This window comes from Clytia hemisphaerica, unplaced genomic scaffold (genome assembly GCF_902728285.1).
Source record: "Clytia hemisphaerica strain Z4C2 unplaced genomic scaffold, Clytia hemisphaerica genome assembly, whole genome shotgun sequence".
Lineage (NCBI taxonomy): Eukaryota > Metazoa > Cnidaria > Hydrozoa > Leptothecata > Clytiidae > Clytia > Clytia hemisphaerica.
The window spans coordinates 29,654-44,796 of record NW_027104628.1 but is presented as its reverse complement, the minus strand read 5'-3'; the positions used below and the strand labels follow the sequence as shown (position 1 = coordinate 44,796).

General features: G+C 34.8%; 1 protein-coding gene across 1 annotated transcript; it reads left to right on the top strand.

Annotated features, from left to right (window-relative positions):
* Positions 1–12,126: 12,126 nt before the first annotated feature.
* On the top strand, positions 12,127–13,245 carry LOC136824714 (galanin receptor 2a-like). The gene has a single exon (XM_067080696.1). The coding sequence runs from the start codon at positions 12,191–12,193 to the stop codon at positions 13,160–13,162; it is 972 nt and encodes a 323-aa protein (XP_066936797.1). The 5' UTR covers positions 12,127–12,190; the 3' UTR covers positions 13,163–13,245.
* The last annotated feature ends 1,898 nt before the right edge of the window (positions 13,246–15,143 follow it).

Here is a 15,143-nt window from a genome sequence, read left to right as displayed (position 1 = left end):
TTTTCAAGGAAGTTGGCATATTGACGATTTGGGTCATATAGATTTGTGTCCAGTTCTTGAGACCAATTAATCTCTGTTAATTCTTTGTTAATAATTTCCCAGTCAATTTTATCACTTTGGAAGTTGTAGAGGTCAAATTTGCTTATTAAGTTACGTTCTTCAGTTTCTCCGAATTGATTATCAAAATTCAGATGTGTTGTAACATCTACAACAAGATGATCTGAATAAATAGTAGGTGAGCATGTGTAATTAAATACAGTGTCTGTGTTGTTTGTGAATAGAAAGTCTAAAATATTACCATCACGGTGTGTTGATTTGTGTATCAGTTGATTAATGTGCAAGTCTGCTTTAAAAACATTTAAAACGTCCAGAAGCTGTTTATTGCAATTTCGTGTTGGGGTTGAAGTCTCATCATTAAGAGGTGTGTGTGGTATGTTAAAATCCCCAAGGATGTATGTGTCAGGTGTACAATCAGTAATACTATCAATTTTTGCTATCATTGCAGAAAGGAGTTCTTGTAATTCAGGTGCTTCAGATTTGTGGTCTGGATTGTTGGGTTGTCTGTAGATAACACAGAGAAGAATATTAAATTTTTTTGATAAAAGCATCAATGCTTCATTTACTCCGTTCGAGAATTCGAAAATGGGCTCGAAGAATGGTGCAATGTCATTACGCACATAAAATGCAACGCCTCCGCTTGCTCTGCCATATTTCGATTTTACTCTGTCTCTGTTTTTCTTAAAAAAAGTGTAATTTTCAATCTCAAGTTCTCCTTTTTGTGATTGTCCGTTAACCAGGTTTCGGTTAAGCCTAAAAAACAGTTGTTTTGAGCTGTTTGTAAGATCTTTGAGGTAGGGTACAGATGAAGGTTTTGTTTGTGGGCAAAGTCCTTGTATATTGACAAACGAAAACATATTCAGTGTAGGTTTAGAAGTAGTTTTGGTAGTCGGGTCAGCATCAGTAAGGGCAGTCACTGTCCCAGTAGATTCCTTGGAAATGTTGGTTCCATTGTGGGGTGCTGGGGTGGTAGATGATGTAGGGGATGTTGACGATTGAATGTTTGTTGAGGTTGATGTGACAAATCGTGGTTCCTGAATTGTATTTGTTGGTTTTGGTTGCTGAAACAATTGTTCACAAGAGAGATTATTTCTGTGCGAAAGTTGTCCAGGATTGCGAGAAAATCCTGAGGTTCATCATTACGATTGTTTTGCTTTTTCTGATATCGTTTGGTTCCCTTAACATGCGTGAATTTGCAGTCAAGATTAAAGCATTCCCCTCTTGTAATAGATGATGAGCACATCCTCGGGTGGAAGCTTTGGCACTTGGTACCTAGGTTGCAGCCTCTTGGTTGTTTGTTGCCATATTTGAGCAATTTTGTACAGGCTTAGGATGGATAAATTGACAGTCTCGGCCTTTCAGTCCATATTTACATTTTCCTTTTATGTAGAAGCGACATATTTGATCATTTGTCTTTGATTTGGTCTGAGATCTTGATCCAGGATATTGGGCGTGATCGTTGTTGCTGTTGTTCAAGTTGATTTCATTTGGTGGTCCGCCAGCTGTTTGGTTTATTATGTTGGAAGTATCGTCTTCTGTCATTGGTGCATTGATCTCATCGTCCTCATCTACTACACTCCAAGTAGATTTGTCCTGGGATTCAGTTGATCTTGGTGTTTTGTTTGGTGGATTCGGTGTGTTACTATCATGGGTGAAAGACACAGTGTTATCTTGGCAGGATTGACACAGGAAGATCATGCCTGGAATTTTGAAAAGTGTATCGCGTATTGCCTCGTTATGATCAACTAGGTTCATATCTTTCAAAAGATTCAGGTAGCACTCTCGGTGTACTTCTTGACCACATGATGCACACTGGAGAAAGGGTTCATCATTGAGTTTGATAACATAGGACATGTTGCAGATCTGGCATACATCTGGAAAAAAGCTTTTGACTTTGAGGCAGAGCTTTTGGACAAGTTCATTCTTGTTAGCAGATTCAACTTCCTGCTTTGACAGGAAGTTAAGTGTGTCGTGAATTGTGTCTTTTTTGAAACTTTTGGTCAGTGTAGCGATAATGGATTTTGTAGGTTTCTCTGGATTGTACAATTGAAGACAAGATTTGATCTGGGGATCCGGTGCTTGAAGTGATAGTTCTGTTACTATTCGTTTCCAAATCTGTACGTCTTCATTTGGTTCCCCTTCTGGTTCAATTTCATCCGTTGGTTTAGTAGCCATGGATCCAAGAAATCAAATACGTGACACAAACCAGGGTTCCTTATTTGTGAGGTGCTGGGAAATCTCTTGGAAGAAAGCAGGACGAAAAGTAGAAAAACTATACCTGGTCAGCTGCACATGTGAACCCAAGTTCTGTCATGCACAACTGTTCCTCAGGATTTAACAAGATGCCTGGGTGACCAGCCACAGGACCCTTATGCTGTGATATTGATTGAGATGTTGATGTTTAATATGCAATAGGCCGATGAAATTTACATATGAGTTTACCGTCGTGAACTTACCCAAAAATAGATGCGGCATGATTTCATTATTCATTATTCATTATTTTCCCAACAGCACCTTATCCACCATTTCTGCCAATCATGCTCTCTCAAAATAACAAATTTTGCTTCGCTTCAACCCTTCGCATCTTTTGCGAACGAAAAATAAAGATCGATTGCTACAGTGGCGCTAGATTTTACAAAAAACTAAAATGGCGGTCAGGGCGGTTTGGCAGATATATGGGCGGGACGCCCACTGCAGTTGTAGGATTGAGGGCGGCAGCATTTTCTGTAATAAATCTTCTTTGTTTACCCGTGTAAACATGCGTAGAGACGACTTTGTCAAAGATAGAGGTTGTAGTTGTAAAGAAATATGGAAATAATGAAAAATTTATGAATTTTGAAAATAATGAAATTTTCATGCGGGTGCTTTTTAGAGATGCGGGCGGCCGACGGTAAACTCGTATATAAATTTCATCGGCCATATTGTAAATTCAACCCTTTTCCTAGAGACAACCTGGATATGATACATAACCACATCCATACCAAACCCTACTAGGCAAGGTTGCTTGCCCTGCAGGTGCTTACACTATTCCGCTGTGTCAGATCCCAAAAATATAGCTGTTTGTGTCTTTCACTTTTTCAACGATGAAGAAGACTGCACAAAACCACGTGCCGTGACCGTGGGAAATTGAGAGTTTTGGGAGTTTCAATCTTCTGACTATGACTATACTGTAAACTTACTCTTGATGCTGTTTGGTTTGGTCAATCAACTTTTTGTCTATCAAGCATAAAGAATGTCCTTCCAGCATAATCAATAAAATAAAGAAATTCAATTCTTTCACTTTTCTTTGGCCTTCACTTCTTGTTCAGTCGCATACACCTAGAAAGAAGTTTGCTCTTCGTCATATCGTATTAGTATTATAAGAGCATCACTGCTGTTAAAAAGACAAGAAGCTATCATAATATGAATAAATTTCTGTTGTATATATTTGGTGAACCCGACTGATTTAGAAAGTCAGCTGACATAATGTTTCCGAAATTGAATCGGGGAGAATCGGATTACTGCCACCGCAGCCAATCTAGAAGGGAGATGAATCACACCCTGTCAGCCACACGGTGGAAGTTTTGTTCCCAGTGGGGTATCAAAATTTATATTGAGATACCAATGGGGATTCAAAAATTCCACCAGGATGGTTTTGGATGGATTGCAATTTCCCCATTAAATTTCCAAAGTCAATTTCTCAGTGGTGCTGAAATTTAGGGTATTTTTTCGACCGATTTTTTTTCCCTGAATTTTCCTCTGTTTTTACCTTTTTAGTCCCGGTAAGGGTCCAAAGTTCGACAGTCGGGCGGCACCCCTCCCGTCAGCTCGCTACCCTAGTACCCCCCCCCCCGGGTTTAGAGCATATATAACTGTAAATTGCCAATTATCCCCCAGTAAAGCTCAAAACTTTCACAAAGATATCATGTTATGTTTTGAACGTATGTACATGCTCTTTTTTTATAAGCAAGCGTCTGCCCCTTGATCAGGCTCGTGTGCTTAAGCTTTCAAAGCATCCAGACAGAGTCTATGATTATTATATGCTTACGAATTACAATGCGCTACAATGCACATAATTCACCCCAAGCTAAATTTTTAGAAAATCTCTGTAATGTGGCTAATTATGGAAAGTCATTTTTTATTTGAACACTTCTAAATCTTTTTGAACAGAAAAAAATTGACTTGAAAAATATTTCAGGCTGACAAATATGATTATGTTATGCTTAGGCAATCTGAGCCTTCATATATGCTTGTAAGTGTTATGCTTATAAAAATACATATATTGCATGTTAAATCTAGTTTGAATTTTGAATGTTAACCTAAGAATGCTGTAACTGCACGTATATTTTAGGATGATTTGCCCAAAAAGTTAAAAATATCCATGATGAAATGAAAAACACCATTTTTATTAAGCGTGTATCTTAAAACGAACAATCCTTCCCAACGCTGCTTTCAATAAACCACACCCCGGATGTCATAACAACCCTCGAACCCTAACGTCATATGTTTTAGTGAAGGGTAAGATGTAACGTTAAGAATCTGACTGGTTGCTGTGGAGATTCTGGAGGACCAATGATTTGCCAGGATAGTGATGGTCGTTGGATACATGTTTTTTTATAAAAACAAACCATATGAATATAAGGCTTTGCTGACTCGTAAAATGAGAAAATGTTAGGAACATTTTTAGGCTTAAAATCCAAAAGTTAAGAACATCCGAAGGCTTCAAAAATTTTGGATGTTCTTATAGAAAAACGTATAGCAGAAGGAATCAATTGCTATCTTCATTCTTCACTGAATTTTCTTATTTGAAAACAGAAGAATTGAAAAATATGTGAATACACGCTTTTTTTTATAAGAATATCTTCTATAAGAATATCAGGGTGAAAATTGCTCAAATCGTAAGAGTACCCTAAGAATACCCTCTAGGGTGAGTTTCACAGAATTTGATAAGAATAAAGTCATTTTTATTTGGTTAACAGAAAAAAACTGAAATTTAAACTTTGAGGCAGAAATGTAATTTTACCTCCAAATGTTCATTCAAAAGTCCAAAACTATCAAATTGATCATTTCTCATGTTTGTAAAAAAAGTCAAGTCTAAAAAAAGTAAGAATATGTTAAGAATATTTCATCCTCAATTGTGGCAATTTCCTAGGAATACTTAACCCTCATTCTTATTAAAAAAGCGTGTATCAATCCCCATCGACTTTTAGTCCATTATTTTTATCCCCACTGACTGAAAAAATTCTACCGGGTGTGTGAGAAGGGGGTGTCACAAAGGGCGTAGCGTAACGTATTCCTTTCTCTGGAATACCCGCGCGAAGTTCTTTTTTAAAGAAAACTTTGCACAATAGAAAGTCAGGTAGTTCGATTTTAGCCTGGAATCGTCGATTGATAATTGCACGCATAAGCCCCGACAAAGTCAAAATTTTTCGACCAGTTGTGTTTTAAAGGCCCATTCCGCTGCGCGCTGGGCCAAAAAACTTTTAGTGCTACACATTAACACAATTAGAACAGAAGGGGAAACCAGTCAACATTTGAAGCACCAGATTTAGATTTATTTTTAAATTATAGAAGTTATCCCTCGATTTGGAAAAAATACAAACCAAAATTTTACTTATACTACATATTTTTTAAATATTTTTTCCATTCTTTAGAAAACATTCTTTTTTTCTGATTGGAGTCTTGTCTTCCTGTCCCAGCAGAGCACACAATGTTGTTCCAACGTCTATCTAAAGTCCACTACGTCCATATAACGTTATATTAACGTTTAAAAAACGTTGTGTGCCAGCTGGGTGTTGTTTATGGTCATATCAACAAGGGAAAGAGAATTTGATTATGGATTAAAACAAATATTTTGACCATATGACCGTTTATGAGAATTTTATATTCCCATCCGTGCCCTAAATATTTAGTTGTGAAGTGAGCGATGTATTATCACATTATCACATTATCACATTATTGATAAAGGAACCACTTTTGAGAAAAAAAATATAATTTTGTAAATAAAAATCCTATAGTGGAGTTAATTATGACCGAACATGGATGCAAACTTTTTTCTCACCAATCAAATATTAGATAACCTTTGCCTATGTAGAAATTTGTATTACTTGGAAAAATATTTGTTATGTTATGAAGAGGAAATTTCATGGCATATCTATTGCTCAACTTTAAAGATCGTTTGATTCAAAGACAATTTTGAAAAACAGGCTTATTTTTTAAAAATTGGAAATATATCATTAGATTTCGCTCAAATTGGAAAATTCAGGGTCGATTAAGGCTAGTAAATCAAGCAATTGATATTTGGTGTCGCCCCGAGGGGGGGGGGGCACTCAATGAAAACCACCATACGTGCGGCCCAAAATTAGGCTATTGGAATTGGACCCTTACAGTGCAGAGAAAATCTAGCCGAAATTTGAGTAAATTTGGGTGGAAAATCGACCCTTACGGTGCTTTGTTTTTGAAAATTGTTGACCTTTTCTATACAAATATGATGCACCCGAAGAGTGCATTTTTCTCATCTTTGCTCATTCCGACCCTAACAGTGCACTTTTGGAAGTTTGTAAAAAGGATCCTTAAGAGCTGCAGGTATGGTGCGATAAGCTTGGGTGCCCCCCCCCCCCCCTAGGGTGTCGCGTATGTGTAAGTAAAAATTGGAGTTTCATGTTTCCTCAAACAGAATCTTTGTTGATCATTTTCAAATAAAGTTTTTCGAAACTTAGCGTACGTGTAAACAGATCGTCATTGAAATTAGAACTTTGATATGAATAAAATCAATCCAGCTGCATAAGGACGTTTGAACTATTAGATATATGACGAGAACTTCCAAAGTTTATTGCTTTAACATATTCGAACATTTGGGATATTTATGATTTTGATTCAAATTTGTTTGAAGGTATCATGAAAATTAAAAATTTTTTAATAAGTGCAAAACTTTGCTGATATACCGGGTGACCCACGAAAATGTATAAGAGTTTGGAGGGTAACTGTGTCCGAAAAAAAATTGAATTTCAACTAAAGAAGAAAGGGAAACTTAAATTTTGATGTACTATTTTTTAATTTTGGAAAAGTAGTTATCGAGATATGGAGGTATAAAGTCAAAAGTCATTATAAAAAACAGTTAAAAAACGTCAAAAAAGACAGTGTCTTTTGAATTTTAAGCCTAAAAATGTTCTTAATATGTTCTTATTTTCCCCATTTTTTATGTATTTTTGTCCATTTCCTAAGAAATTGGCTGTTTTAGAGTCCGCAAAGCCTCAAAACTTATTCTTAACATTTTTGCCATCGAAGCCTTTTTGAATCGCTTGGTGTTTTGATCGATTTTCCCAAGACCAAGACTACACAAACCTCGAACGAAACGGTTTGCCATGTTACTATCCTTCTCTTTTGTTAATTACTGGATACAAATTATCTCGAGTGATAATTGATAACGGCATTTCTTTGTTTTTCAAAAGTTTACTGACAAACCTATGACGAGGTATCAAAAATTCCAAGCTCATGTTCTCGGGTTCATGCAACGATGTAAAAATAATAGATAACCAACTTGCCTTGATTCTCAAAAAACATCCGTGTTACGGTTGTAAAAATATTAATGACATTTTGCATCGTAAAAAGTGCAATTAAATAAAAACTTGCTTCATTTGCAACCTTCTATTGGACAGAATCGATCACGTGATGTATATTTTTCCAAAATTTGGGTTAGAAAAAGTGTATTTTCCTATAGGCAGCCTCACAGAAGGAATTTTTTAATTAGATATTATTGTTCTATAAACATTCATCTGTTTATTTTGTATCAGGCAACCTTCATGCACTTTTCATTCGTGAGATATCGCACTTCAAATCACACATATATTTTTCAGATAACAGCATTTTATGAGCGTTTATTTATCCAGATGAAGATTAAGTGGTATCAGGCCGATCCGTAGTCAATTTGTCTAAAGATTGGTACCTTTATCTTTTGAAAAAAATTCCAAAATTTGCAGTAAATAACAATTCAAATTTTCTATCAATTCAGTGGATGTCAAAAAGTGTGTCAAAATCTAGCTAAAAGCATAACACGCACTGCACACAGAGCTTTTTAAAGGAGTGCTCATTTCAATAGGAAAACAATGGTTGTTCTCTTGGGAGAAGTGCCTTCTAGAGGTAGTTGGTTATCTATTATTTTTACATCGTTGGTTAGATGTAGATCAATGAGTTAGTTGTTATTATTTGGAATGTGAATATTTTAAGAGTAATTTCAATTTAGAAATATTATTAATGACAAATTTATCAAATTGAAAGATTTAAGAAAATCGATTAAATAATATGTTTGATTGTTTTGACAGAGACTAATACTGAAGACAATTTTAGCCGAACCTTAGATGATCTCGGAAATGTCTGAGGGCCCTGAGACGTGTCAGACGCTGTTTTCAGGGTAATAATCTAATAAGCTGAGACGAACCTTAGATGATAGCGGAAGATCTGCTGAATCCGTGCCTAAATGTAAAAAGAAGCTGAAAGCTCTAAAGGGATGGGTGAAAACAAACAATCTAACGAATATGCAATCTCGAAATCGTGAGGACCAAATTCGTCTTAAAGGACTATAGGAACGACAACAAAGTTGCGCGATTGTGTTTATGAATAGGGCGCTGTATCAGTTTTTATTTTTCCGGCGCACAACAAGATTCTTGCATAGAATTATTATCAGATAGAATGAATTCATGCTTTTTTCCTCAAAATGAAGCGTGTCTGTAAGGGGTCCCTTAGTTGCAATGGGAATTCAATTACACGTGTGCAATGATAATGTCATTTCTTTGTTCTTATCGCATTTTAATTGCATATTTTCTCATGCTTGATGATTGGATTCTTTTGAATTCTCAAAATATTATGCACATAATTTGATTATTTTCAACTGGAAATTTTGGGCGCTTCGGTCCCCTCAATGCAAATAAGAATTACATATTTGAAATCAACTCATTTTATAGATTCACCAGTGTTGAAAACTATTTGAAAACGCATTTCTAAGAAAAGAAATTTGGGTGTCAAGTTTTCACCTAAATTAGTTATTCTTTCCGTATAGACTAAAATTGATTTTTTAATTTTAGGAGTTTAAATTGATGGAATCACTAGATTTCAGCTCCTAAAATTCCAGAATGTAAGCTAAAATAGATTTGTAAATATCAATCGTTTTCCAAAACTAAAAAGTTCGTAACTGAGAAAAAATACCGTGCAAGCATACCCTTATAAAGAGATTTCTATCCACGCATCAGATTTTGAGAAACTGTTTTTACGACCAATAATCACTTTTAACAAAGGGAATCTGAATAGATGATGAAGTAGCCAAAGTAAGATATCATTCTATCTGATAACAGTTCACTGATTCTTGTTGTAGAATTTTCCGCGGGAGGACTATTTTCCTCAGATGTATAATTTTCAAGCGCTTTTAAAGGTTTACCGTGCGCGTAAGCAAATTATAAACATCTGTTATCAGGTTATGAGATTAAGTGAATGACAATGGAGATTAAAATATTTGGTTTAAAGTTCAAATTCTATCGTTTATAGGGCTCAATTATCCAGTGGAGATTTTTTTTTAATTTCAAATTTGGAGAAAAGTTTCCATTGTGACAAGGGAATATATAACTTTTTCTATCCGTCAAAAAGATATTTCGATGAAAAAATAATTTGTCTAGTTTTGACCAAGGTAACTGATAAATTACCACAAAAATGTCAACTTCATTCCAATTGTAAATTTCAATAATAGTATGATATGATTAAGTGAAAAGATAATAATTCAAATTTATTACATAATTTTTTATAGCCAAGATTGCACAAGAAAAAAATACATTTTTGATTCTTTGATTGAATCGATGCGACTGACAGTACAAATTATATGATTTAATGATATTATTATCATTAATATTATTTTATAATATTTTTTGAACAAAATAGAAAATAACACTTGCATATTATTGATAGGTCTGATAAATGCAATTTATATGAAAAGGTCCGGGGGGGGGGTGACTACCCTTGCCGATTGACGGAGGTGCTCCACTGAGGTTCGAAAAATGGACTAAAATTTGCGAAAAAAGTGACCCTGAATGGGACTGAAATTTCAAAATGGGCAAAGACTTTCCTAACTGAAAGTGACGCCCCCAAAATAACATAACATATATATGGGACTGAAATTTCAAAATTTTCTACTTTTTCCATCTCCAAATTTTCCAAAAAAGGTACCCTACGAAGGACTGATTTTTCTATTTTGGTGTTTTTGTAACCCTACCTGGGACTTGTCGAGGTTGAAAAAGGTACTCTGACCAGTGGCGCATCCCCGTAACCCATTTTGCCCTATAGCTGATATAGATATCATTCTATCTGATAACAGTTCACTGATTTTAGTATGTACAGTTGATTTATTTGTTCGAATTACAGAGATTTAGATTATAGAATAGGGCTTCACACTGGCGAAGATTGCGACAGTTAGTTCATATGATAGAAAGATTGGAATGATAAAAGTTTCAATTAAAATCGAAATATCATTAGCAGTAGTGTAGTAGTATTGTAGTGGTCATAAACCTTGATTCAAGTCTGGGAGGTCAGGGTTCGATTCTCACTCGGTGCTATGATTCACTAGGCAAGTGAATGTATGTAGTGAATGTACCTTCGCTTGGGTCAACCCATGCTTTTTGAGGAGAACTGTGTACCGTCCCTAAAACAGTATGGGGAGTATGCCAGGCATTGCATGTGGTGTGGTGACGATACTCATAGGTTCGTCGTCCTCCCGTGTAGTTCGAGCATCACTATCCATACACCAATTATCGTGTCGCGAGTGCAGCTTTAGCAGTGTCTCTATCATTAGTAAATCCCGTACAGCTAATTGTACCAATTTAACAAAAAATATTTTGGTGCTCTCTTTTATTAAGGGCTCTGACCAGAGTCAAAAAATTTGTTAAGAGATTTGAAGATAAAGCATTTGTTTTAGGTTCCTTGGCACTCTGACTAAAAATTGCTTTTACAAATTTTAAGAATTTGATTACAAAAATGATGTTATGAACTTTAAAAAGACGTTAATAAAATGTTATATTACCCTCTTATACAAAAAATGCTAAATTTCAATAGATAGTTAACGTTTTTCTTTAAATTTCTTTTTAATTGTCCGCAAAGAATTGAACTATCTGAAATTTTTCGGAAAGTTTTTCTAAATTGATGTATCAAAAGTTATGACTCATTTTGTACGAAAAGTTGGGATGAAGAATTGGTCAAAAACCGCTATTTTCAAGATTTTGAGACGAAGAAGCTTTTACAAAAATTTTCCGAAAATCTTTTATTAGTTTGGTTAAAGCAAAGAGAATATAAAAACACATTTGTTTTTATATTCTCTTTGGTTAAAGATACACCCTCTAACGCAAATCTTTTTTCAGAATGTTTGTTCTTCGCCGAAAATAAGCTCTTCAAAGTTGAAATTCGCAAAAGTCTTCATTTTCTTCTTCATCAAAAATTTTATTCAGTGATTTTTTAATTTTCAGATTCAGGAATAGTTGGCCTAACAAAAAATGTATAACATGCTATAGTTTTTTTTGGCTACATCAGGCAGAAATCTATATTTTGTAAATAGCAAGTATGAAAAATCCACTATGGTCAGAACCCTTAACGAGCTTTATGGATTTACCCTTTTGAGGACGACAGAGTCAATGAAACGATTGGGGACAACCCGCTGTCCCACAAAATCGAGGACGGAAAAAGTGCTGATTTACCGCTATCCTCAGTCAATCAGGATCTAGACAGAAACTAACCGTCTCTGCCACAGAAAACACAGTATGAATAAACTAATTTTAGTATTCGAGTTAATCAGGAAGCAAACCAGCTACATAGATCCTCCATAATTCAAACACACAAGGGGGGACGCAAATTTGTTGGGGTTAAGGAAGTTTGAGTTATTGAAAAAGGTTTGTAAGGCATTGCTAACTAATGGGGACCATAAAACTTGTTCGCGAGTAAAGGAGATAGGCGAGTAATGAGGTTTGCATCAAAGCATCTGAAAAACAGCTAAGACGAAACTAGATATTATTCGTGCATAGGGGACAAAAAATAATACTCAACTGATTGTTTATATTTTAATAGTACAAAAAAACCACAACAAAAAGGCCGAGTACTTCACCATCCAACACTTTAGAATTCAAGGATGAAGTATAGAGATGTGATTTTTATGGTGATCAGTCCAACACAGGCTTGTCTCATGGTTATCTTGAATATCGTTATAATTTGTATAATGACATGCTTTACCAAGCCATCTAAACGTCGTAAACTGATTTATTTCTTAAATCTTGCGTTATCAGATTTATTCCTTGGTTTCATTGTGTTATTGGTCAAAATTATGGTCAGCTTAGAGAAAACTAATCCAGATAATCAAATCTTGAAAGAGATTCGGATGTTTTTTCAAATGAAAGTTGTCTCTTTATCATTGTATATTTCAGTTCTTAGCATTGCTGCCATAACAACTGAACGTTTAATATTGGTTCTGTATCCTTTTAAATATAACAGGTTACGTTATTGGAAAAAATGCGTTGCATGTGGATTAATGTGGATGACATCATCAACAGCAGTTATCGCGATGCATTTTTTAGTTGGTGACGACAATAAAGAGTATATTCTTACTCCAGCGTTAGCTTTATCAACAATGCTACTAGCGTCAATATCATTTGCTATGATACGTAGACACTTATCTCAAGCGAACCGGTTACTTAATAGAAGCATCTCAAAACCTGAAAAAGAGTTCACAAACTTTTGTTACCAGTCTTTTTTACTCTTCGTTGTTTGCTGGTTGCCGATATCAGTTTTCGGGATCATCTTCTCCAGCAATGTCATCAATCATTGGGAATATGTGATCGAGTTTAGATTCACCTGTCACGTGATCGCCTTCACCAACTCTGTTTTATCACCCATTCTTTTTCTCGTACATTTTGCCAATAAACTAGGCTGTAAGCGAGACCGTCATGAACAAAATGATACATCAATTTCAGAGTCTACTGGCAAGACTTTGGTAATGCGTTTCAGTAAATTGAAAGAAATGAATCGATTATCAATAGGTCATTCCTCAAAACAATCTTCTCCCAGTGTCTCTGTAAAAGACAATAAAAACAGTGAAAGCAATTAAAAAGACACAGCGCTAGTGTTTTATCTTAAGCAAACAACCCATTCTCGCAGACCCGGTAGGATTTTCTCAGGCAGTAAGGTGAAAATAATGCATTGAAACTCGATGGGAAATGATATTCCCATGTTTTTTTATTGTTGGTTATTTGAATTCCAATGTTTTCAATAAATCAGAAATTTGAAAGGGGATGGAAAAATAGCACATTCTTGGCAATGAGGATTTGTTTATTTGATTTTTTTCAGCCGCAGTTGAAAATTGGATTATAATTTTCCACTGGGGACAAAATTTCGACCAATTTTTCCAGTGGGAGGAGGTCTCACGGGTCTGGTGAGAAGAGGGTATGAAAAAGAACTGTAGCTTACTATATTTTCTTCATTTTTTAATTTTTCTCTCCGAACAAACTTCTATATATATTTTCAAAAATATGTAAATAAATCCAAATATTTTTTATTCAGGTAAAAGTATTTCTGATTTTTGGATGTCACTACTTGTATATATATTTAGTCGATTTAAATAAAGTTTCACAATCTATACACGTGTTATTAATAAACGTGTTACAAACACATGTAGGTCATGTCTAGACTATGCTATAGTCTAAGACGAATTCGAAAAATAAAGAATAATCTGAAACACGCAAATTAGCAGTCGGGCGGAAATTTTGTCCGCGCGGGCGAAAAATAATCGGAGGGGCTCAATGTCTTAGACTATATCAACTCGGTAGGAAAGAAAAAATATAAAATGTTAGGAGAAAATTAACTTTCATCATTACTTCTCCAAAAATCGGGAAACTTATCGGTGTGGTGAGAATTGTAAACAATGTTGTTTTCTCAGAATAATCGCAAACAGTTTTCTAAGAAATGACTGAACGTTGGATGTTGTAAAAATCATATACTTGTTTAATTTAAACAAATGGTTGTGCTTTTTCACGATACAAAGGTATATTTCCCCTGACAGTCTGACTACACAATCTAGTTTTTCAAGTGTTGGATTAAAAGCTCTGTTCCTTATACTGCTATGAAAATTGTCAACCTGCCTGCTTATTCTCACTGGCAGCCTGGTGCCCTGTTTCCCTTTTTGTTTTAGCTTGAAGTACATAAATATGTGTTGTTATTTGAAGTTTGGATCTATGCATTTTATCTTGGTTGAGTTGCAATAGGCATTGAAGCCTCATTCTGTCATTCTTGACATTAATTAAGGCCATTAAGTATTGAGTTGAAAAGAAATATGATGTGTGAAATAAACATTGACTTTTTTAATCCTTGAAGAAGGCAAAAACAAAGTGATTTTATAAATAAAATGTGAGAAATGGAAGAAACGCAAGAAGAAACATTAACACCAGTCAAAATAATCAAACAGCTATGTTCTGAAAGTGCGTACTATTGTATTTTATGTGGAGTTGAAGAGAAAAATGTCAACTACAGAAGAAAATTGTATAAATTGTCTAAAGAAAAAGAAGAAAAAGTGGAACTTTGCAAAAAACTTGAGCTTGTACTTGGTTTCGAAGTTGGAAGGTTAGATTTTAAGATTTTATGTAGATCGTGTCAACGGCAATTAGATACATTTTTCAAGCACAAAGAAGATTTCGTCAGCAAATTTAAAGACACAAAAGAAAACATTGTAAAAAAATTCATAACAGTAAAGAGTAAGCGATTGTCCAATGATTCAAATTCTACCTCCCGTAAACGTCTACAACTTGAAGAGCAAACTGAAACAGAAGAAGATTCTTCACCTTATAATGGTCTAATAGAAGAAGAATTTTTAACAGTAAGTAATTGTTTCAAAAGAAACCACCACTGTATGGAATAAATTTGCATTTTTTCATAGCTCTCAGTAATATCTAGGTTAATTGTATAATTTTATTCTTGGATGTTGGGAATTTTAGGATTTTTTAAGTTTGGGTTGATCACAATAATTATAAAATTATTGTTTTATTATAATTATTTTATTTTATCAATCCTTTTGACATCTACAGGTTACCCTTAAA